Below are 24,051 nucleotides of genomic sequence, written 5' to 3'. Positions count from 1 at the left end.
TAATCTGTATAGACCAACAGATATTTTCTTTATTGTCTGTAGTTTTTATGCTATAAGTACTCTCTTTATTTAAAATAAACACAGATTTGAAAGTATTAGCGTAATCCTTGCCATTTCTTATCTTTCCGGAAAGCTATTTTTAAAATCAAAACAGAATCTTTTAATTTGGTTGTGATTGTTGTTACGGTACCCTATGTTCACACTGGTGCCATAAAACAGAAACAATACACAAACTCGTTTTTGGTGTAGCTGACTTTCTAATGGAAAAGATTTTGTGTAGAAGCGCTACCGTTTTCCGAATGATCTAGGACAAACATGAAAATCTTTTAAATTATTTTGAACGCTTCCAACACCAGCAGACAAATAGTTGTGCATTCTCTTCATCTAGGAATCAGATTGATTCGATTTCTCCAAAGAGAAAATTAAAAGTGTCTAATTTTTTAGGTTCAGTCGGCTTCAATCTAACTCGCAAGGCATCTTGATAAACCAATTGTTGGGAAATATTTGAGAATATATGAGGAAAACGTTGATAAGAAATATTTGTTATTAATAACAAATTACCAAAAAATTCAGTGAGATTGAACTACTTTTTAGCAGCAACTGAATACTTCAGTCAAAAAGAAAATTGTGATAAAGATAATGCTTTGAAACTTTGACCATACGGGGAACTTATTGGAATAGATAACTCTTCTTTAGATTCGTACCTAAACTACTCAAAAAATCTACGATTACATGCAATTTTGCGTTATGCTGGTGGTTTCATCCAGGTGCTCTATACTGAAGGACCCGGATACTCGTACATGCTTTCATGGAAGCCTAATAGTTGCTTTACTGGACATCTGACAGGAATCCTTTTTTGTTCGTATAATAAAGTTTTCCAGTCTAAAATTTGTCACTTGTTGGAATGTTAAGCAGTATATCAGTTGTGTTAGACCTTGAAAGTTTCCGCCAGAGGAAAGAAAAGTTTATTGTTAAGGAATTTGGTGTATGTACTGAGGATTTCAACGATTGTGTTTTGTTTTGTTCACCATCAAAAATTTGCGATTTGAAAAATCCCTAGAAAATTTCAATAATTGGTTATATAAAAACTTACATAGCTTAGATTGAAACTCTGGAAACTATCTATACTTTTATATGACACAAATTGTTCAAAGAGTTTGCTTTAGGAACACGAGAGCAGTTTGTTACGCTTAAGGTTTTGAAAAGACTCAACTGTTATCGGAGTTGCTCGATTGTCCAGTAATCGATTTAAATACTTTTGGTTGTCCTAGTTTATCATACAAAATTTTTTACAGTTAACTGTGCGAATCATAGCTCAGCACAGCGTGGTAGCTTCAATAATCACTGTGCACGGGAAAAATCTGTTTCTATTTTGACTGGTTGACTAATGAGAGAGGAATTGACGAAAGTGGAAGCACCCTTGTCAGCGAATTCGACTATTTGGGCCTTCATCACGAAGGAGCAGACACTGAACCTTTCAATTTGCAAAGGAGAAATAAAATGTTGACGGACAAGGGCAAAAAATTGTGTATTAAGAAAAAAATACAAGATTACCTGCATGTTTCAAACATTGTTATGGACTAAGTTATTTCAATTGTTATGAACTGTTCTATATAAATCATTAAAAGAATTCAATAAATGTTTTTTATACTCATTTTTTTTCACGATGGAACAAAAAAGAATTCACGATCGCAAAAGAAAGTAGTGGTAAATGGAAATGCTACATGGAAATTCTGTAACCAGATAACATTACCACGGTCGAAATTTATAATTTTTGTTCAAATGTTTGTAACTTTGATGCTAATAGTTCTTTGCATTGTGAAATTGACTATCCTTAAACCAATTTGTGAGAAAACATCAGTTTGGATTTCAATACCGTCAAGTTTAGTTGGATATATCTTATCAAACCCTCGATTATGAACAAATAGTCCCTACCAGTGACAGAATGTTCATGGCCGTGGTAGGTCCTTCGGTTGTGGTAAAACAAATTTAATTTTCAGAATAATAGCAGGAAACACCTTTTATCCAAAATTTAAAAAAGTTATTTTTCTCTACCGCGAAAAGCAACCAACAAACTCGCAAGTTGACCAGCATTCAAACATTGTTTTCAAAAAATTCACAAAATTGGAGTTTTTGCAGAATACTAAAAATTGTTTGCTTAAATTTGACGATTAATGCGAGGAAAATTTTAATGACAAAGAGTTTGTCAAGCTGGCTAGCGCCGGTCGACACAAGAACATCAATGTCATTCATGTGAAGCAAAATCTTTACAAGCAAAGTAAATGGTCACGAACAATAGATTCGAATACCACTAAAATAAATTTGTTCAAATCACAACGTGAGGTTCAGCAAGTCGAGTTTCTCGCTAAGCAACTGAACCTAACTCGTTTATTGAAAAATTGTTATGAAATAGCAACAAGAGAAACATTTGGACATTTACTGATTGATCTCGATCCAAAAATTTCTGACTGTCTTCGATTTTGCTCAAATATTACAGTGTCTGGACCTTCGGTGTTCTATATGCCTTCAGACGAAGCCGATATTACTCACATATCAAATGAAAGAGAATAAGTTCTTTATAGTAAAGCGAATGGTACTTTCATCTGATCCTGAGTTAAGAAAATTTCTTCGCACTTCCGATGAAATTTATTTATTGCTACTGTTTGAATTATTTTTCATCAGAGGACATGTGAAAGTTCAGATCAATAATTTAATGCAATATGAAAACGTGTTCAGGACTGTTCTTCGTAAAAACATTTCGGTAGAAAAGAGGAGAGCAATGCTGCTCGCAAAAACAGGTTTTGAATCGGTTTGTCTCAATATTAATTTTTGCTACCAGTATTTGAGTCAGCAATAAAAGAGTAGAAAATCTCAACAGCCGAGGAGTTTATTTTAGATCCAAAAAAGTCTATATGAAAAATCAGCCATACCAAACTCAGATCTAAGAAGATCCTGACGTTAAACACAAATCGGCACATCTGTTAATTAGAAATAAAATGCCATCAAAGGAACACAATGAAGCGCACATCAATGAAAAATTGTCGGAGGAAGACTCTGGTGTTGATGTTGTTCACAAAAATCGGATCGAAAATTCGAATAGACGGGCAGGGCAAGTCCTAAAAACATTATCATCTCTTTTGCCTCATTCGAAATTTATAAAAGTGTGAACATATTGTAGATCTAATTAAAAAATCTAATCGTGTGTTTAATGAGGAAGACGAGAAGTTACTCATTCACAACATTCCAACATTCGCTTTCTGATAAAATTGACGACAACCTACAAATAAAATTGACAGTCCCGATTATTTTGAATTATGAAAAAAGTGTTACAAATAACGATTACAGAAACAAAAGTGTTCAAAGTTTCCAAAGCCTCAAAAACTCGACAACCAGAAGCAGCAACAGTCCAGCAGGGCGCTCCTCATCGAAGACGAAAGCAGCAGGGAAACTGATGAAAAGAAGAGGAAGGTTTTGAAACTCATGAAGAGGAAGGTTTTGAAACTCGATGTACACAAAATGACCAGCTGTGTTTGGAAGAGTTAAAAATTTACAAAAAACACATATTTACTACATCGCAAAGTGAAACAGTTTCTAGCGACCAAGAAGGCTCACACAAAATTTAAAGGACTTCGAAGTTTTGCAAGGTTGAAAGTTATTGCATATGACCTTCCTGAAATTTTCTCTCTTGCCTCCGCACACGTGGACAAAGTGTCGAAACAAAACGCAAGTAGTAAGTATTTATTGATTGCTGTCGATTGTCTTTCACGCTATCTTGGTGTCGAACGCCTCAAATCAAAATATGCAACAACAACAGCTCAAGCCTTCAATTAAATGTTAATTATAAACAACAGAAAAAATTTAGGTGGATGCTGGAACAGAGTTTTAGGGAAATCTCAAATCACTTTGCCAAAGGAGAAACATCGAACTTTATCAAACTTTCAGCAAAAAGAAGTCTGCTTTCGTGGAAAGGAACATCCGCTCTTTAAAGAACATTATTTACAAGTACCTGGAGGAAAAATGGACATATTCATACATCTTCCGTTGAAAAATTTTATGCAAACATTAAATTCACGCATCAACCGTGTAACAAAAGTTGCTCCGAACAACGTCACCAAAAACAACGTTCCTTATCTGTTCTCATAAAACACAATTGCGTCCGAGAACTTAGTTAGTCGACCAAAATTTCGAATTGGTGATTTTGTTAGAATATCAAAAGTTAATATAACCTTCCGAAAAGATTATAAACACACATTTACCGACAAATTTACGATATTCCAACGATGAACCATCCAACATACAGCCTAATTGATTCGAATTAGAATCCAGTCATGGGTAAATTCTATCAGTTTGAGCTAGTGAAATTTGCTGACAATAGCGAAGAGTTCACAAAACATGAATGAGTTTACCATACATTTAGTTTCATCAGCTTCCATGGACATCTTTTCAGACAATATTTTGGCTAACTTCAAAACTTTTTCAATGAAGAAATCAGCCTGAAAAGCGATTGGAGAGTAGCTTTGAGTGAAATTATCTTCCCATCCAGAATCAATCAAGTTAATAGCACTCGAATAATAAGGTCCCCTCAAGATAACAAAAACCATCAGTGAAGTATTCCCTCTAGCGCTGTCTCAAAACCATACAAAGAGGAGACAGTCTTGATCAAGGCTGTAAGCTCTGAGAACTTGGAACACCTGCCAAAAGCCATCAAGACAGCGACTGGTTTAACTAAGTTCAGTCATCTGTTTGATAAAATCACAAGCGCTTTGGTTTTGTTCTTTGGCAAAGATGAAAGAATTACATTTCCTGACGAAGAAATTGCAAGCATTCTAGGCTTAGGAGGAATCAAAGATGGCTCAGGTACTCATATTGGCAAAAAAATGACAGATTCCTTTGACAATTTGGCAATGAGTGACGGAGAAGCAAAAGATTTGTCGCCGATTACTCATTTGATCTGCTTGCTGGAAAACAAAAGATATTTGTATGCAGCAACATAATTTAGTAGTAGCACATGGGAGACACAAAAACTCCGCTAATTCGTGTCATAGATTCAAAACAACGCCTGAAAAACGGTAGCCTTTGTGAAATTGAACCATCACTTAGAATAGTTTTTAGCAATCTGGAATATAAAAAATTGTTGTCAAACAATTTTGAGTATATTGAGGTTCATTTGAGAACCGACACTGGCAATTTTGTTCCATTTACGGGAACAGGGAAAGTTATTCTGACTTTAAACTTTAGAAAAATGAATTAAATGGATGCGTACAACAATCAATTTCATCATGCTATGCAGGATCCTATTGTCAAAGAGGTAGTGGTTTCGGGGCCTTAGCAGCTGTATTTGGAAGAGCGGCCATACCGATAGCTAAACAGTTTTTGTGGCCTGTTGCTAAAAAGTTTGGATGAGAACTGTTTGTACAGGCGTCACCAGAGATTCCGAGCACTCAAATCACCTGTTCGGAAAACGGTAAAGAAACAAGTTAGTGGCTCAGGGGCTCGAACAGGAGGTGTTCGTGGTAGCAATGCTTATAAAAATACAGAAACGGAGTGTTCCTGTCAAAATCCGAAAAATCATTCAGAAAAAACATCCGTTACTGAGAAGTCGGTCAGATTTCTTTTCCAAAGTGAAAAATGAACACTAACTTATTACCAGCAGAGTCAACACACACAACTCTAAAATTGTTTGAGAAGCAGCCTCTCCTTATCACCTTTGACAATGCTTTTACACAAAAGGTTGTTCCATCATATTGATCAGATGGTCCAATTCTGGAATTTGAAGTTGTTGGCGACAGGAACAACTTAATTGATTTGCAAAAGTTTCTACTTGAAATAAAATGCAAAATCACGAGAACCAATGACGCCGATTTGAGAACTGTTGCTGATGGAGCAAACACAGATCCGCCGTATTTTAGCAATAACGCACTGCACTCTCTGTTTTCAGAGTGTAAAGTCTCGGCAAACGGTGTTAAATTTTCAAATGCAAACAGCAACTACGCACACAAGGCTTTCGTAGAAACAGAGTTCTCATCCGGAAGAACAGCCAAGAACACTTGGTTAGTTTGTCAAGGCTAGTATTATCAAGACGAACGGGCCGAAATGGATCGATGTGACAACAGAGCTACTAATGTTGCTGCACGAAAAGCTTTAGTTGCTGACTCTCTGGAATGCTTTCTCCTTGGAAAACCAGCCAGTGATATATTGACCTGCGAGAAATATCTTCTCATAGGTGCTACCCTACGCATCTCCTTCAGAAGCTCACCAAGCAATTTTACCGTCATATTCGAATCTAATAAACATTACCGGGTAAAAATTATTGAAGCAAATCTTTACGTGCGCAAAATGACCGTAGCTGACCGTGTGTTGTCTGCGATTGAAAAAACTTTACTTAAAACACCAGCTGTCTATCAGAACACAGTGGTGCTGCCCAGAACTTTTTTTTTGCCACTGCTGGCATCCGCAGTTGGAGTCAAGAAGACATCTTCTCGAAGGAACCGGTTCGCAGAAAGATCATGTTCGCAATGTCAACAAATCAGTCATATTTATGAACTAACGGAACAAATCCTCTCCATCACCAGAAATTCAACTTGAATGAAATAGCGATTTATCGAAATGGACAACCGGTTGTTGGAACATCAATTTCAACAACCTCAGATCAACGAGTCTACTTCAACACGCTTAAAGCTCTAGTATTTCTTGATAAAGGTGGTCATGGCTTTCCCCTAGCCAATTATCCAAATCACATTATTTTGGCTTTCGACCTTACTTCAACACAGGAGGCTTCACACGATTTCATTCATCGTGAATTAACAAATTGTTTATTTTCATTGAAGCTCACTTTTGGAACAATTTCGGGTCACAACGTTGAAATTTTGTTTCTAGGGGAAGGAAGTTCAACTTTTTACGTCAACTCTGAACGAAAGTTACGAAGAACTTGGTTTTTAGATATCCGGTTGATGAAAAATTTTGAGATAAGTTATTTAGTAAGTAAGTGTTTTCATCTGAAGCACAAGTTTTGCGGAGTTTTTGCGGAGTTTTTGAAGCTGAGAATTTTCCAAGACTGCCAGATAATTGCTTTGCTCTGGTCAGTGCCTCAATATCAACATCATCAGGTAGTCATTGGCTACTGATTTGTAATTATAAATAAAAAACGATATACTTTGCTGATCCATTTGGGCAGGCACCAGATTGCTACCATTTTGTATACACTCGAACGCTGCAGTTCTACTTCGAAGAAAAAGTTGTTTAACTCCTCAGATTACAACCAATTCAGAACCCAAACTCAAAACTGTGTGGAATCGTTTGTATTTATATTGCTCATATTATTTTCACATATAGCTATCCGCATGTTGACTACATGAATGATGATGATTTAAAACGATTTGCTAAGCATATGATGTAGAACAAATCAATCGAATAAATTTTTTTAGTATCAACTGTTTTCATTAATTATTAGCATTTTTCCTTTGAAGCTAGATGACTCGGTTTTTTTTGAAAAAATTGGGATTAATTTTTTAATTCAAATCGAAAGTTAACTTTTACATTCTCATTACCAACATTCAGGGAGCCATATCCACTAATAATAATATCAATAATTTTTGAAAGTTCTGCATATGAACTCTTCTGTTAAATACATAAAAATCGGTTAAAAGTATAAGTTGGTATGAAATCAGTTTGAACATGAACATTCTTCTTGACATTCTCGAGTTCAAAGATATTCGGAAGCTTTCTTTTGGAGCTATATAAATCTAGCTGATGTTGGTGATTGTAAGTGACTGCTTGCTCCGACTTCTCAAAAAATTCACCGTGAAAAGTGATGTTGACAGATTGTTTTGTGGAGTAGAAGTCTGAAGCATGTGTATAGGCAGGGTATATAATAGGTTTTTGAAGAATTTTGAATGCCTCTGTTACTTGATCCAAAGCTGCAATAAGATGATTATGTTGTTCTTTTATTCTAAAATAGTTGTTATTCTCATGCAAACTGTAATCGAAACTTGTTGATTCCTTTAGCATCAAATATTGGCTCACTTCTGCAGATAGAATAGTGAAATTTGTTTTAAAACTGCCGAAAGAACTCAGGTGTTCGTTCAAACATTGCCTCAACCATTTTTAATACCCTATGTCGCTCTCAGAACTTCGCTTTCTTCTTGGATCAGCACCCTGAGATGATTTAACACTATTCTTCTCCAATCAGAACGCTAACTGATAACGTCGTTTTCTTCCCGTTTTTTGATAGATGCTTCTGATTGTCCAGTCATTAGCTTTTCACAGAGTGAATTGCAGCTTTGAGTTGATTGTTCAATTTCAGTTAAAGATACTGTAATTCTCTGGATGAACTTAAAACCATTATTATTGCAATTGTTTTCACTGTCTTGGATTTGATCACGGAAGTTATCCTTTTTGAATAGTTTTACAGTTATATATGTCCCAGTAGAGTCGTTTTTATACAGGCCACTACATAACGTTTTTCTGTACAGGTAATATCGTGAGAAAAGTCAAAGACGGAACAATCGTCAAGCAATGACATAGTTGGTTTACAAATCAAATTCGAACTGAAAATCAAACCATTTCTTATTCTTTCCGCTCTATTGCTTTACAATTACTGTGTTAAATTATAAAAATAAAACCAGCCAATACGAACCGTTGAACATGTAAAATGATTCAGAAATAATTCCTTGACACTGGCGGTCGATCGTTCGTCCAATCACAATCGAAAACGACAACCACTCACCTCCTTGCCTATTACTACTTTTTGTTCTCTTGTATGATCAAATAAAGGGTTAAATGAGTATTTGAGAGGACTGACTGGTAGCAACAGACAAAAAGTAAACCACAAACAGTCAACAATTTTTTTTCAACTAGTTGTTAAGCCGTGATTGATGGCAGTGTTTGATGATAAAATATTTGATATAATCTTAGTACCAGGTAAATTGATGTCCGCAAAAATTTAACTTTCAGACCTGAAACCCGCTGCAAAATGTATTTCACACAATTTTAATACTTCAAAATTTTAAATTTTCCCCCAATTTTTTGAAATTTTTTTTTGATGATGAGGCCCACCAGGTGAGATGAGGTCAACAAAGAATCGCCTTTCAGACCTGAAACCCAGCGCAAAATGCATTTCACACAATTTTAATACTTCAAAATTTTTGAATTCTCCCAACAATTTTCGAAGACTTTTTTTCGATTATTAGGCCCAACAGGTGCGAAAAATGGAAACTTAAGGGTCTAAACTTAACTCCGTATTTTTTTTCTAAACACGCTAGATCAAAGAAGCTTGCTGATTAATACTTTAACAAATTAGGGTAACCACTACCTTGATTTTTCGACAATTTCTCACCTAGCCTAAAATAACTCATTTCAAAACAAATTTTAGCAATATGGCAAAAATACAGTTTTGCAAGCTAACTTTTGTTCTAGGCAAACAATATCAAAGGGTATGTTCATTAGGTATCCGCATTTATAAGGAAAGCTTAGCTAAGATACTTGTTTGATGTGAACTATTTTAAACATAGTTAAACCGTCTTTAAAGTTTTACAAAGCGCAATCGTTTTAGTTTTACCGTCTTGCAGAGTTAAACCTTTTCTTAAATAGTTAAACTTTAAGCTAAACCGTAAGCACAAACAACACAGAAATAATTTTCACATATTCACTGGATATCTTACATAATTTTTCCCTGACGTGCACTGACACTCTGACCCAGAAAGGCTGCACCCAAGGGAAAAAGTGAAATAAAAGTGGACTAAAGACGGCAAATAATGTGTATTTTTAAGAGTGTAATCTGAGGGTACTGAAGAGTGTAAAGAGTGATGAAAAAAAGGTGTACTATCTTCACAATTACACTCCCACACTTTGTTTTTTACTAATTAAGAGCGGAATTCGATTTACATTTATGTTCTCGCTTAATAATGGTTAATGGTGGAACACGGGTGGGCACCTCGGCCCGGCAATGACAATCAAACAGGAAACTTTTTTGCCTACCTGTTCTGTTGAAGATACCCTCGAGTGGTGATTACTTTAGTTTTGTTTCTGTTCCTCGCAGTGAAACCCCCCAACTCAATTGATATACGGCCATCTAAAGCGCATAAAGGTATACATACCAGTTTAAATATTAAAAAACCAGCTAATCTGATAATTTTGTTGAGTAGGGCCTAATTTTTCTGTGGAGTAGGACCTGTATAATAACTTTTCTGGATAATGCATTGCCTAAAAGTTTTGAGATACTTTTTTAGAGATACTTTACCAGGCTTTAAAATGTTGTCTTTTCTCACATGATCAAAATTCAAACTTATCAGGCACATTGTCCAATTTAACACAAAAATTACATAAAGTTTTGTCTTAATGATAACAAGGTGGATCGGTAATATGCGTTAGCAAATACTATTCCAACCCGTCAATTACGTACAATTTGTCAAAAAAGACATATTGTGCTTCAAATAGATGAGCATGTACAGATGTCCAATTGATAAGGTTTTATTTCTATAACACTGGCAAGTGAAAACATCACTGCATACTTTTTTCAAATAACGTTTTCTAGTGAAAACTTTGAAATTCAAAAATTCATTATATAACCGACTAATAACAGACAATTTCTCTCCAGCATCGGCTGACATGCGTAGCTGGATAATTAATTGAGACAAAATTCTACAGAATTTTCGATTCAACTCAATTCAATCTTTTTCGCAAGCAATGCATTAGTATTCGTACGATCATCTCAACTTATTTATATTCTGCGATAGCAACATGCGCTTTAGACAGCAAAAACATTTTGATGCTCGTTTTGGCATGTGTTTATCTGATATTGTTCAAAGCGTTAACTATTTTCTTCAGAGCCGTTCATAAATCCGAAAATTATTAAGCACACACTTTGCCTGTTTAAGATTTTAAGTAAAAACAACGCGGCTCGTTAATGTGCGTTTGCACATGATGTTCCGACCCGAGCTCATCTACATTTTTGACTTAATTGTCAACCAAATGAAGAGATAACAAAAATAGATGTTTTAGTTGAAAACAATCGTTACACAACCTTTCTACTAATTGAATTACGTAATGCCATGCCTCATTACAGCGCCAGCGAGATTTGACATTAAAGACAGTACCAGACAAAAAAACAAATAACAAAATGAGCAAAAACAAAAGTTTCACGGCAAGAACTGAATATCTAAATTTAAAAGGACCTAGTAACAAAATTTACTTTCTCTTATCTATATAGCAGATAGAAAGTTTTCTTAATGAGACTAAGTAACAAGTGGACAAAGAAAACGAACAATGAGGCGAAATTCGAAAATTAATCAATATTTTTTAAACCATGAAATTTCAAAAGTATTGAAAATCATCAGCTTTTAACTAAATAAGCCTTGATAAATGACTAAAAAGTCATTAAAAAACCAAAAAGACTTTCAGTCTTTCGTTAGACTGAGCCATAGAAACGAACTAAAAACTCAAAAAACTACAAACGATTTGCGAAAACACAATCTATTGCAACCACTAAAATCTTTAGCTATTATCTGAAAATTATGTATTTTTATTTCAGTTGTTATTTCTACTAATTCAGCTGAAGGATTTTTACTGATACAAGAAATAAACTTACTCGGGCATATGTAAAAACCATTGGGATCTGTTATTTTGCCATCGTTTTGAAAGCAGAGAAAAAGAAACACAAATACTGACCACTCAAAAAACGTTCATAAAAACGCATTATGTCCGACAAACAAACCATCAGAGACAAATAATAACAGTAGATATGTTTTTTTGTTTAAATACAAGAAATTGAATGAGACCTCTCATTGATGAAAATAAGTTACAATTTGACGAAAAGAACAACAAAAACTGAAAAGCATGAAAAATATTTGAAAATGTTTATCATAAACTTTACGACTAATCGCTATGAACTGACTGCTTCGGGTTAAATCATTTATACAACCCACAATTACCAGCTTGAGAGACATGTCGGAAATTTACGGCTTCCTAAAGAACAAAAACAGGCAAAAACAGCATATTCATGAAAAAAGTGAGCGAGAAAAGTGTCGAAGGCATTAAAAAATGAACTTTTCATCATAGTCTTTTCTCTGTTCAATTAATTTTTAGCAGCAGCAGTGGGATTCTGTTTTTTAATCAATATAAAATCAAAAATGAACAAATACATTAGAACCACATTTTTTGGTAGGAGCAGAAAAGATGGGGGTCCGGTTATTTCTGAGGCTTTTTAGAAACCACAAAAAAAGGGTTCAAGTCTGTGTATTGATTTTTATTGTCATGCATTGGTAATCAATAAGACATCAAAATAAGTCTTATGAAGATGAGATCAACAACAAAAACAGGCAAAAACCAAAACTTCTGTAGAAAAGTGCAAGAAGAAAATGTCGAAGCCATTTAAACCTTAAGCTTTTCTCTGAAAATTTTATCTGTGATCCACTGTGCGTCTTCTTTAAGCTAATAGGATCTATCAATATTAGGATAATATGCTAAGATTTCAAAAGTAACCAATAATACAAAAATATCCAAAAATTTTTTAAAAATTTTTGAAATTTTGCGTCATTGAAGTCATATAACCGAAAGTTAGAAAATAAATCCAGTAGCCAGAATGAATTTAGTTGCAATAGGAAGAAATAGTGTGTTGTCATCACTGAGACTGAATTGCAGTTCACGATAACAATTTTATGATTTATTAGTGTTCAAAAAAATTTTCGGAAAATTACTTTTAAAGACTTAACAGCCATTAGCTGTCCACACAAAGCGCTAGATATGTTCACTTAAAGCTCATTGCAAAATATTTGTCACTGTTAGTTAATGAGTCGATGTCATTGCACACCAAAAAGTTAGTAAAACCTCAAAAAAAAATTCAAAATTTCATTTAAAGTTAAGAAAACTCAGAGTCGAAGTCAAGAAAACATGAGCAATTCCTTAAAAACGATTTTTTTTGTTCATTGGGATTCATTTGGCTGTAAAGGAGGTTTGTCATTACTGGAACCTCGATATGAAAAGTGACTTGTCTCTAGTTGACTTAAAAATAAAAAAAGTAGAAAAATTGTTTCTCAAATAGAATTTGATTTTTTTTATAGTGAAATTCCCTATGAGACCAGAACTAGTCTTTTATCCCCTTTAGTGTATTAGGAGCATAAAATTGGTTCAATTTCTGGCGTGAAATTTAATTTTGAAGTGCTATTTTTATAGAAAAAAAATCTTAACTTGAAGAAAAGTTACATTAAAAGTGAACACATATCCCGTGTTCACACAAAACTTCAATACTGGATAATTCCTCAAAAGGAACGAACATCCAAATAATCTTTTTCATTTTGAATTCTACGCTGGACCAGCTTTTTAATGATACCACCCATACTTCTCTGCAATGATTATATCGATCGGCCAAAATTGTCTGAACAAAAAAACCCATCTGAGTATATAGTTCCTCCCCCCCCCCCACAAGGGGGGTCGGAACAATTGCAATGAAGCCTATCAATTGATTATTTGACAGGTTTTATTTTTATTTTTACTTAAAACCTTATTACCTGCACTTTGTCGTGAAACAAACTGAAACTTAATTGTGATATCAGTTTTGGTTAGAGAACTTTTTAACATGACAATCTGCAAATTATGCAACTGTAATTAAATCATTTGTTGCATAATGTGACAAAAAAGAAGATTGTTTGAATGAACCCTTTAAAAAATTCAGTCTTGTTTTTTGCTTTTTTAACAAATGCTTATAATTTTTTTTGTTCTTCCCTACTTCCTGTCCCTGCTTTTTCACTCCGGCATTGGTAGCGGTGTTACTGAAATAAGCTATGAGAATACTGATATAGTACAGTAAAAACAGCGCTTGCAAAATTCTCCAACAAAACAAGCAGCACAATAATACAAGAAAAAAGAAAATTCTAACGTGAAAAATTTTATCATATATGTCATTTAATAAAAAAGAATTTGCAGCCAACTGCAACTACCATACATTAAAAAAGTCTCACTGTGTCATAAATGTGCAAACAATTTGCTGTCATCTTATAGAGAAATTTATTTGAAACATACTTTACTCTGTTATACTTCCATTTAAAACCAAAATTGTAGTTATTTTTCGAAGGAATTTCTGTCATAGAAGATGTCTTTCAGGTCACGTATAATCAGGAAAAATACCAACTATAAAGTTTCCTAAGAGAAGCAACAACAAGAAACTTCATCTCTTTTGCCGAGAGTGAAAATTTATTTACTTTTCTAAAATTGTGAATTGACTTGAAAAACTGAAATAAATACCATCTTCGATCATGTTGAGAATGTTTTCTTTGTTCTGTTAAGTTGTTGATACAGCTCTGAACAAATTCAAATCTTGAAAGATTTTTGCAAGATTGCAGTTCCAAATTAGTCAGCTTTTTGTGAGTGATCTGAACTTTCCCTGGTTTGGCTGTCGTCTTATAATCTATTTTTATCTCTTTTTCAGCAATTTCGATGCTTGAGGAAGTAAAACTGTTCTTGCAAGATTCTTGCAATATCTTTAGTTCCACCAGGACGTCTATGAGTTATGAAACCTGTCTTAACATCACAGTCGATATTTTAAATAACTACCCAGAGCTATAAACGGGCTTTTAATGTTTTGGTCAAGATTCATTTCTTAAAAGTTTCTGGCAAGATCCTTTAAGGACTTGAACCATCTAGCAAGAATCTTACAGGAATTAAATCTGTTTATCACTAGGGAGCTTATTCTAATATCTTCAGTTAGCGTCCATGGTAAGCATGAATGGCATTGGGGAGAGAGCCTCGAGATATTTCAATATATTGACTGGTATAATTTTGTGAATAGACTATGTAATTTTACATCAATTTTCCAAATATTTTGTCAAATGTAAAATCACTGCTGTCAAGATCACTGTTGAATTTTAAAAAAACGTTTTTCATTGGAAAATGTGTGAATATGTTTCATGTGTTCAATTTCTAAGAAGAGCAAAAAAGATTCTATTTTTTGTCACAGTACGTTAGTTTATATATTCCCAGGTTTAGGTCCAGACCCAAACATTCGTCTGATCAGACTTTCCAGACCGAAATTATCTCTGATCAGACTTTCCAGACGGAAATTAACCCTGATCAGACTTTCCAGACACAAAGGGTCTCTGATCAGACTTTTCAGACCAAATGCGTTCTGATCAGACCATCTTCAGACCATGGTCCACACTCAAATTCAGACCTTAATCAGACTATGATCAGACTCAAGCGCGCTCGAAACCGGTTCTGATTAGACTCAAGCGCACTCGAAACCGGTTCTGATCAGACTCAAGTGCGCTCGATATAGTCTGATCAGAGAAAGAGTTTACTTAGGAACAAATCTCTTAATTTTGCTATAATATATTTATTTCATAAAAACTGATGTTTGCAGTATTTAATTCATCTAAGGAAAATTCAATTGTAAAAGTATTGCTAAGGAAAACGAAACCCAACTGTTGAGAACCAATTTCTCCGGCCTTTGCTATCAGGGACCGGCCTTTGCTATCAGCTGGACTCCGTTGTCTGATCAGAGCTGTTGGACGTTAGATGAGTCTCTAATCAGAACGCTGCTTTATTAATGCCTCTTGGCAGAGCCAACAGCTCTCAGTAAAAAGAAACAAAGAAAAGAAAAAATAACGCGCTTGAATTGGTCCCTGATCAGACCTAATTGCGTTCGAAATCATTTCTGATCAGACCCAAGGGCGCTCGAAGAGGTTACGATTAGACCCAATTGCGCTCGAAGTTGCCTCTGATCAGACCCAAGTGCGCTCGAATCCGCCTATTATCAGGTTTTTCAGACCAAATTGACCTCAGATCAGACCATATCCAGAGCATCGTCCAGACTGTAGTGCGCTCGAACCTCCGTCCAGACCCTGTAATTTCGGTCTGGGAACACACGGGTGTGCGCTCGACCGGCTCTGATCATAAACCTATTTGGGTCTGGACCTCAACCTGGGTTGCACTGTAACGACAAAATAGTAGTCTTTTCCCTATTGGGACTTCAAATTACTTGGAGCCTTTAAAAGTGAATGCTATGTTAATATGCAATAAGTTGCTCTATATTTGCATGCATTTAGTTCTTGGCGCAAAACGCACGGGGGCAAGTTTTGGAGAAAATTCCAACAATGCATGTATCAAATGTAAACTGATAACGCTCACTTATGCCTTTGAGACACCCAGCTGATGTTAAAATCCACTGCTTATCCACAATTGCTCCCCCACATTCGACAAAACTTCGAGTACTGTTCCTTCCTCTGGTTCTCGTTTTAGCCCAAATGCTACTCAAACCCAAAGAGCGCCTTTCTCGAGTTTCAATTAAGACGCGCACAAAAAATTCTCGTTCTGGACTCACGTGACCCAGAAATCTCGCTTGACATTTCTGAGGGACAGGCTGAGGTTGAATGTACTTGCCAGTTTTATGGTTAGTAGTTGATAAAACCAGAGTAATCAAAACAGAAATATTACCAACAAAGTAGTTCATTTCTTGGTTCGTCAGCTTAGCACAGTTTCAGCTTGAGGGCATGTTTAAAGATCAGAGGTTAAACAGAAGGCCAAATCAACACTGCTAGACAAACATCAGCTGAATATAACTTCTGTATTTCCACTTAAAAGTCAGTTTATTTTAGTTTTAATAAAAATTGCCAATAAATTTGGCTATCGCAATATAGAAACTTTTGTGGGTGATCTTTACACTACTTGAACGAGCCAAAGTCTGGATCATAAACTTGTTTGGTCTTTGTGAGTCTTTTCATAAATTGAACGAGCCAAAGTCTGTATCATATTGTGTTTTGGTCTGGACAGTTCTTTGCATAAGCGTTTTTGAACGAGCACATGAACGCACCAAAAATTTGAACGACGCAATGTCTGGATCATAAGCATTATTGGTCTGCCTGGTAATTTCATAGGAAAAAATGGCCTGGATGGTTATTTTGATAAGGAGTTTTGAACGAGGACCTCAACCTGGGAACTTAATGATTTAAGCTGTCTAAATCTTGTTTATCGTCCATCTTAGGTTTTGAAATTGGCTATAAATGTAAACAATTTGAATTGAAAAAAAAAATCCGGCTTCTCAATTTTCTGATCAGTTTGTTCTCGAATAGTTCAGCAGCGCGTAACTTCTCCCGTGTCTTTCTTTTTTGTCTTTGGTTGCAAGCGAAGTTTGTAGCAATTATATTAGTTATGCTGGTCTTTTGCATGCAATTCTTTGTACAACCAATGTTTCGTTTGATACTTTTTTCGTCTTACCATTTGCATTTTCGTCCTCTAAAACGAGATATGCTAGAATTTCGATTCAACTGTAGTCTTAAACTTAGTTAGAAATAGTAGAAATTTTAATTTACTACTTGTTTCAGACAGGAGCTAACTGATTCAAATCATTAAAATGATGTAAATGAAGCATCAAAAAATGGTTCTGTGAAAAAATACTCGGTTCAACTGATGGTTCTTGACAAATTCTTGTAATGTTAGATTATTTGATGTAAAATCTTCCCAAAGTGTATTATATGATTATGATACCACCAGAAGTGTGAATGAATTCTTAGAAAAGTGCAAACGCATTGTAAATGCGGTATCCCATTTGAGAAATATTTAGGATTTTTGCAGACGCAAAGGGTATTGGGTAACACTAGCGACCCCCACTATAAACCTTGGTGCTAAAATTAGATTTGTATCTTCCCTTTTTTCGCTTTAGTTTTGTATCTTCCCTTTTTTGATAATGGGTGTATATATATATATATATATATATATATATATATATATATATATATATATATATATATATTAATATATATATATATATATATATATATATATATATGTACATATACAATTAAATATAACTGGTTATTGACTCCAATTTCGTCCTCAAAACCAAATGACCATCTTGGTCTATTAATCAGATCTCACCTGTTTATCTCTGAATTCTGTTGACAAATATCATTTTGCTATTCTCTCATTTTTGAAAATTAATTCTTTTTTTTAGTGAAAAACACTTTTATTCCGATTGCGATAGTCCATAATTCAACAAATTATGAGCCTAGCAGATTTTTAAGTCATTATAATTATTTACTAAAAACAAAACCAATGTGTTGTTGACAATCAAAATCTTTTTCTGTTTAGTAATTTTTCTATTCACAAATAGCGTGCCTGATCATTCTACGATGGAAACAGACAGTGAAACTGCTGACCTGCAGAGCAAAGGCACAGGACTTTCCGTCTGGATTTGCGGCGATGACGCATACGAAGGGGCTCTATAAAACACTACCGGGGACAGAGGATCAAACCAATGAGCCTGCACCGCTGTCCATTGAGGCAATCAATGAGAAGAAGCGCAAGGTGCAGAATTATGCAAATGAGAAAGAAGTTGCCGACATGAAGGAGAAAAGAAACGTTTTTTGCCATGTGGCACTGACTCTAGATACATAATATGCTGTTGAAACAAAAATGTGTGGGAGGTGACGGCATAAGAGATCAAGCAAAGGCTTGGAAAAACTGCAACTGCAGCTCATGGATTCTAAGAGCTAGGACAGCGTCCTCATCAGAGGACAAGAGCCACTCACAAGGCTTCAAGAAGCAGGGGGAAGCATTCTCGGAGGCCCACTTCAACGCCTCTGTCCTAAATGGTCTGCCAATGAGGCATGAAAAATATGCTCTACAGAAAAACCTCAACCCGGCGAGAAAATTTTACAGTGTTGAGGGAAAAGCTGCAGCATAGCACAGAATCAAAAAGGACAAAATAGCTCAGTGGCACTCGCAGTGAAACGTGACTTCAAGAGAGAAATCATTGGACACTTTGCCAAGGACTGCCGGAGGAAGAAAGAGACAGCGCAATGCCGCAAATGTGGTGAGAAGAGTCACCTAGACAGTGCTCGTTCAATTGATGGTCAGAACTAGCAAGAGAGGAATCCAGAGTTGTGGGCAGAGGCTTTGCGGAAATGAGGATACCCTCAAACAAATGTGAATAAAATGCGAAATCAAGAATGTTTTGTGTATGCTAGACTATTTATCAAACATTCTATCGCTCTCAACATGCACGAAATGTGTACATATCTTCAATTTCGAGAAATCAAACAGCTGCATGAAACTCTACAATAGATCTCGGGTAAAACTGAATAGAAATATATACTGTTTCAATTACCTGCAGCGTATTAGATTTCAAGATGGGTGCCAACAGCGTTAGAACTTTCTTGGCAAGAAAGAAGCACAGACGATTCGGTCATCTGGATCTAGTGGATGTCGTCAAGAAAGCACAAGAGATAGTGGTTGAACTCTGAGATATGTGCAATATGTGATCATTGGTCAAGATCAGAGAGCATCCAGTACCACGAGTGGCAGATAACCAAGCACAGGAAAAACTTGAGAGGGTGTTCACAGATGTGGTGGGACCGCTCAGAGTAGAGACGCTATTATGGTTCTGATTCTTTTGTGTTTGCAGACCAGTACACAAAATTTGTGTTTGTGCGCTTGTCTAAGGCAAAATGTGAAACACTGGCCAGCCTGAAGAAATTTGTTCTCAATGTGCAGACGACCAAGAAGCTGTAACAAGCCAGTGCGAAGGAACTTCTTTCAGATCACTTCAAGACGTACAGTTTAGATGTAAGCATAACAATCTATTTGAGAGGTAAAACAGAACATGGCTGCAGATGACAAAATGTTAGTTCATTGACTTCCAAAAAAGATGTGGCGAGCAGCAATACTCCACCAAGTGAGGATCAGAAACTTGGTTGTGAGACAAGTTGACCAAACATGCTCAGCAGAGTTGATGCGAAGTAGGAAACCTAAGCTTCCAGTAAGCAAATTATTTTTCTTTGGGTGCGCAACCTTCATGAGTACGAGAGATAAAGATGTCGGCAAACTTGACACGAGGCAGTGGAGGGAAAATTATGGTGACAACGTACACCTCGTGTTCATACCCGACTCACGCAAGTTGATGGCAGTTCGAGATATGATCATCAAGTAGTCCGAAGCGGGATCAATCCCTGACCTTAGAGAGATGTCTGACCTCTAATATGAGGGGTCTCAAAAACTAGGGATCTGGCACCGAGATGACGGTACTCAAGGCAAAGGCAACAAAAAAAGAAGGAGCATCACATCTACTTCCATAAAATAAGAGTCGCATGACTCAGCGAGCGTGAACACACAAACGAAAATGAGAAAAAACTTCTTGGAAGTTGTGAAAGCAGCGGTAAATGAAGGATCTACTGCAACAAGAGACAGACCCAGAGACTAAAATATACTGGAATACAGTGGCATGGCAGATTTGTCACAGTAAAAGACAGTGGGATTAAATGAAAATGCAATGAAGCAGAGCAATTGTAAAAAAAGAGCCAAGGGACAAGAACAAGGAATGCTTGCGTTTTTGAGAAAAGTCAGAACCCATCTTGCTGTGACTGAGGGTGACTAAATGGAACCTAAAACAGACTACATAGCCAAGGAAAGTGTTTATTGGGACCTATGGCAACGGACGGCAATGAAGAAAGTGGTCAAAGCACTCAAGGACAACGCGACTTGGGACCTAGTGAGACCATCCACAGACCAGGACGTCTTATCTGGCAAAGTAAAACTGGGACCCAATGGTCAGATCGAGGGATACAAAGCAAGCTATGTGGCGAACGGCTTGAAACAAGTTGAAGAACTATTTTGAGAATTTAATTCAACTTTCAGGGAAGCAGAGCCATCTGATGCACCCTTCTGATGTCAAGATGGCCCTCCTACGCCCACCAATAGAGGTAGAAATGCATCTGGAAAATCTGCATGATTTTTGAAATGAAGGTCCGATGAAGAGAAGAGTTTGCAAACTTTGTGAGACAGGGGTTCACAAGAAAGAAGAACTATCATTGTTTCGCGAAAGCAGAAAAAGATGGTCACACCTTTATCTTTGTCTATGTAGACGACATCAGAATAGCATCAAGAAGCATGACAGCGACCTCCATTGTTAAAAAGACACAGGAGGCAAGCTTCCACTTAGAACGGAATAATCATTCCACGGAGGGATACTCCACTGTTTTCCAGTCCCCGCAACCAGACAAGAAGAGGGCAAAGCAACAATCAACTAAGAGCGCCTAAGAGAAACAATGCTTGAGCGGATTTAAATGGATCACACCCTCAAGAAACGTAATTGATTTGAAACTGAAACTTCAGACAGCACAGAACGGCGACAAAGAAGTGGATCAAAAGATCTACAGAAACTCGATTGGATCACTTCTTTGTTTTTCCATAGTCAACTTTCTGTCCAGACACATGACCATACCTACCAATCCATACCGGCAATGCGGAAAACAACTTCTATTATATCCTTAAGGTTCAAAAGGTTTAAAGCTCATTTAGTTAAAAAAGGCTTGTTATGATTCAGCGGGGAAAAGTGATGCCGACTGGACTGGTGATGTGAACAACAGAAAAGCAACGACGGGCTAATAGTTCAATCTCAAAGGCTGGGGTGTCAAGAAGCTGTCCACAGTTGCTCCTTTTTCATCAGAAGCAGAATATCAGACTTGGAACATCAGTTCAAGAAGCACTGCACTTGAGACAACTTCCCGAAGACTTTGGCATCTAACAGAAGCATCCAATAGCAATTGGAGAGGAAAAGCAGAATTTTATCAGAGTGTGCCAAAACCGATGCACAAGAGGAGTAAACACATCGATAAAAAAATCACGTCATTCGTGACCAGATGGAGGATGGGATTATTTGGATTTCCTACGGTTGATTCCGTGTCAGCAGAGAAGGCAAATCTTTGTTTCGATGAGGCGTTTGATGAACTAGATTAGAAGAGACAGTATAGTGGCTACTCCTGAAACCAAAATGTTTTGACCTTATTATGCTGACAACAAGCGTATATAGGGTGAGCTAAAGAAGATACTGACACGGCTAGTTGACCAAGTACCACAACTTGAAGACATCGAGATATGTCGACGCGAAGTTTTAAACTTCGTATTGACATTTTACGACTTTACAGTTTAGAAAACAAAATTAGACTCTTTCACAAATAACCTTAAACCTTGCAATAACTGTTGTAAACAGAATACTCAAAATGGTGAAAGGAATTATGATCTGAGTTGAGAGAGTCAAGAAAGGTGTCAATAAACCCACTTTATTTCTAAAACGGACGAAAAATTTGAAACTGCACTTTTTCACAGATGCATCCGAAGAAGCAATCTACATTGTGGCGTACCTGCAAGATGACAAGACAAGTGTCAATAAACCGACTTTAATTGTAAAGCGGATGGACAAATTTGAAATGACACAATTTCACAGGTGTTTCAGAAGAAGCAATGCACATCTTGGTATGTCTGCAAAATAAAGCAGCCCTAAAACTGACCTAAGTGAATGGACAGTTTGGTGTAGCGCCTATAAGATGCCTTCAAGTAACACTTTCGTTACGAAGAACTATCATTGTTTCGCGAAAGCAGAAAAAGATGGTCACACCTTTATCTTTGTCTATGTAGACGACATCAGAATAGCATCAAGAAGCATGACAGCGACCTCCATTGTTAAAAAGACACAGGAGGCAAGCTTCCGCTTAGAACGGAATAATCATTCCACGGAGGGATACTCCACTGTTTTCCAGTCCTCACAACCAGACAAGAAGAGGGCAAAGCAACAATCAACTAAGAGCGCCTAAGAGAAACAATGCTTGAGCGGATTTAAATGGATCACACCCTCAAGAAACGTAATTGATTTGAAACTGAAACTTCAGACAGCACAGAACGGCGACAAAGAAGTGGATCAAAAAATCTACAGAAACTCGATTGGATCACTTCTTTGTTTTTCCATAGTCAACTTTCTGTCCGGACACATGACCACACCTACCAATCCATTCCGGCAATGCGGAAAACAACTTCTATGATATCCTTAAGGTTCAAAAGGTTTAAAGCTCATTTATTTAAAAAAAGCTTGTTATGATTCAGCGGGGAAAAGTGATGCCGACTGGACTGGTGATGTGAACAACAGAAAAGCAACGACGGGCTAATAGTTCAATCTCAAAGGCTGGGGTGTCAAGAAGCTGTCCACAGTTGCTCCTTTTTCATCAGAAGCAGAATATCAGGCTTGGAACATCAGTTCAAGAAGCACTGCACTTGAGACAACTTCCCGAAGACTTTGGCATCTAACAGAAGCATCCAATAGAAATTGGAGAGGAAAAGCAGAATTTTATCAGAGACTGCCAAAACCGATGCACAAGAGGAGTAAACACATCGATAAAAAAATTTCACGTCATTCGTGACCAGATGGAGGATGGGATTATTTGGATTCCCTACGGTTGATTCCGTGTCAGCAGAGAAGGCAAGTCTTTGTTTCGATGAGGCGTTTGATGAACTAGATTAGAAGAGACAGTATAGTGGCTACTCCTGAAACCAAAATGCTTTGACCCTATTATGCTGACAACAAGCGTATATAGGGTGAGTTAAAGAAGATACTGACACGGCTAGTTGACCAAGTACCACAACTTGAAGACATCGAGATATGTCGACGCGAAGTTTTAAACTTCGTATAGACATTTTACGACTGTACAGTTTAGAAAACAAAATTAGACTCTTTCACAAATAACGTTAAACCTTACAATAACAGTTGTAAACAGAATACTCAAAATGGTGAAAGGAATTATGATCTGAGTTGAGAGAGACAAGAAAGGTGTCAATAAACCCACTTTATTTCTAAAACGGACGAAAAATTTGAAACTGCACTTTTTCACAGATGCATCCGAAGAAGCAATCTACATTGTGGCGTACCTGCAAGATGACAAGACAAGTGTCAATAAACCGACTTTAATTGTAAAGCGGATGGACAAATTTGAAATGACACAATTTCACAGGTGTTTCAGAAGAAGCAACGCACATCTTGGTATGTCTGCAAAATAAAGCAGCCCTAAAACTGACCTAAGTGAATGGACAGTTTGGTGTAGCGCCTATCAGATGCCTTCAAGTAACACTTTCGTTACGGAGTTTGGCCCAGAAAAGAGATATTCAAAGATTAAGATATGAAGACAAAATCTCTCATTGAACAGAGTCGGCAGCTACCCTTTATCGGCTACAGTCAGTACACACAGAAAGTTCAATGAAAACAGAACATTAGAAGTTCTGTAAACTCTTCAACGGATCTTT

At 36.4% G+C, this 24,051-nt stretch overlaps 1 protein-coding gene across 1 annotated transcript in view; it reads right to left on the bottom strand.

The window, feature by feature from the left end:
- Positions 1 to 16,463, bottom strand: part of LOC142337108 (uncharacterized) — a 37,936-nt gene extending 21,473 nt beyond the window's left edge. Inside the window, exons 1-2 of the mRNA XM_075386199.1 lie at positions 16,117 to 16,463; positions 9,976 to 10,069 (exon numbers count right to left, since the gene is read on the bottom strand). Of these exons, the coding sequence (XP_075242314.1) occupies positions 9,976 to 10,069; positions 16,117 to 16,438 (416 nt within the window). The 5' untranslated portion in view covers positions 16,439 to 16,463. The remainder of the gene's footprint in view (positions 1 to 9,975; positions 10,070 to 16,116) is intronic.
- Positions 16,464 to 24,051: the final 7,588 nt, after the last annotated feature.

Source organism: Convolutriloba macropyga, chromosome 3 (assembly GCF_964194025.1).
Source record: "Convolutriloba macropyga chromosome 3, txConMacr16.3, whole genome shotgun sequence".
NCBI classification, from domain to species: domain Eukaryota; kingdom Metazoa; phylum Xenacoelomorpha; order Acoela; family Convolutidae; genus Convolutriloba; species Convolutriloba macropyga.
This window is presented reverse-complemented; position numbering and strand designations above follow the sequence as displayed.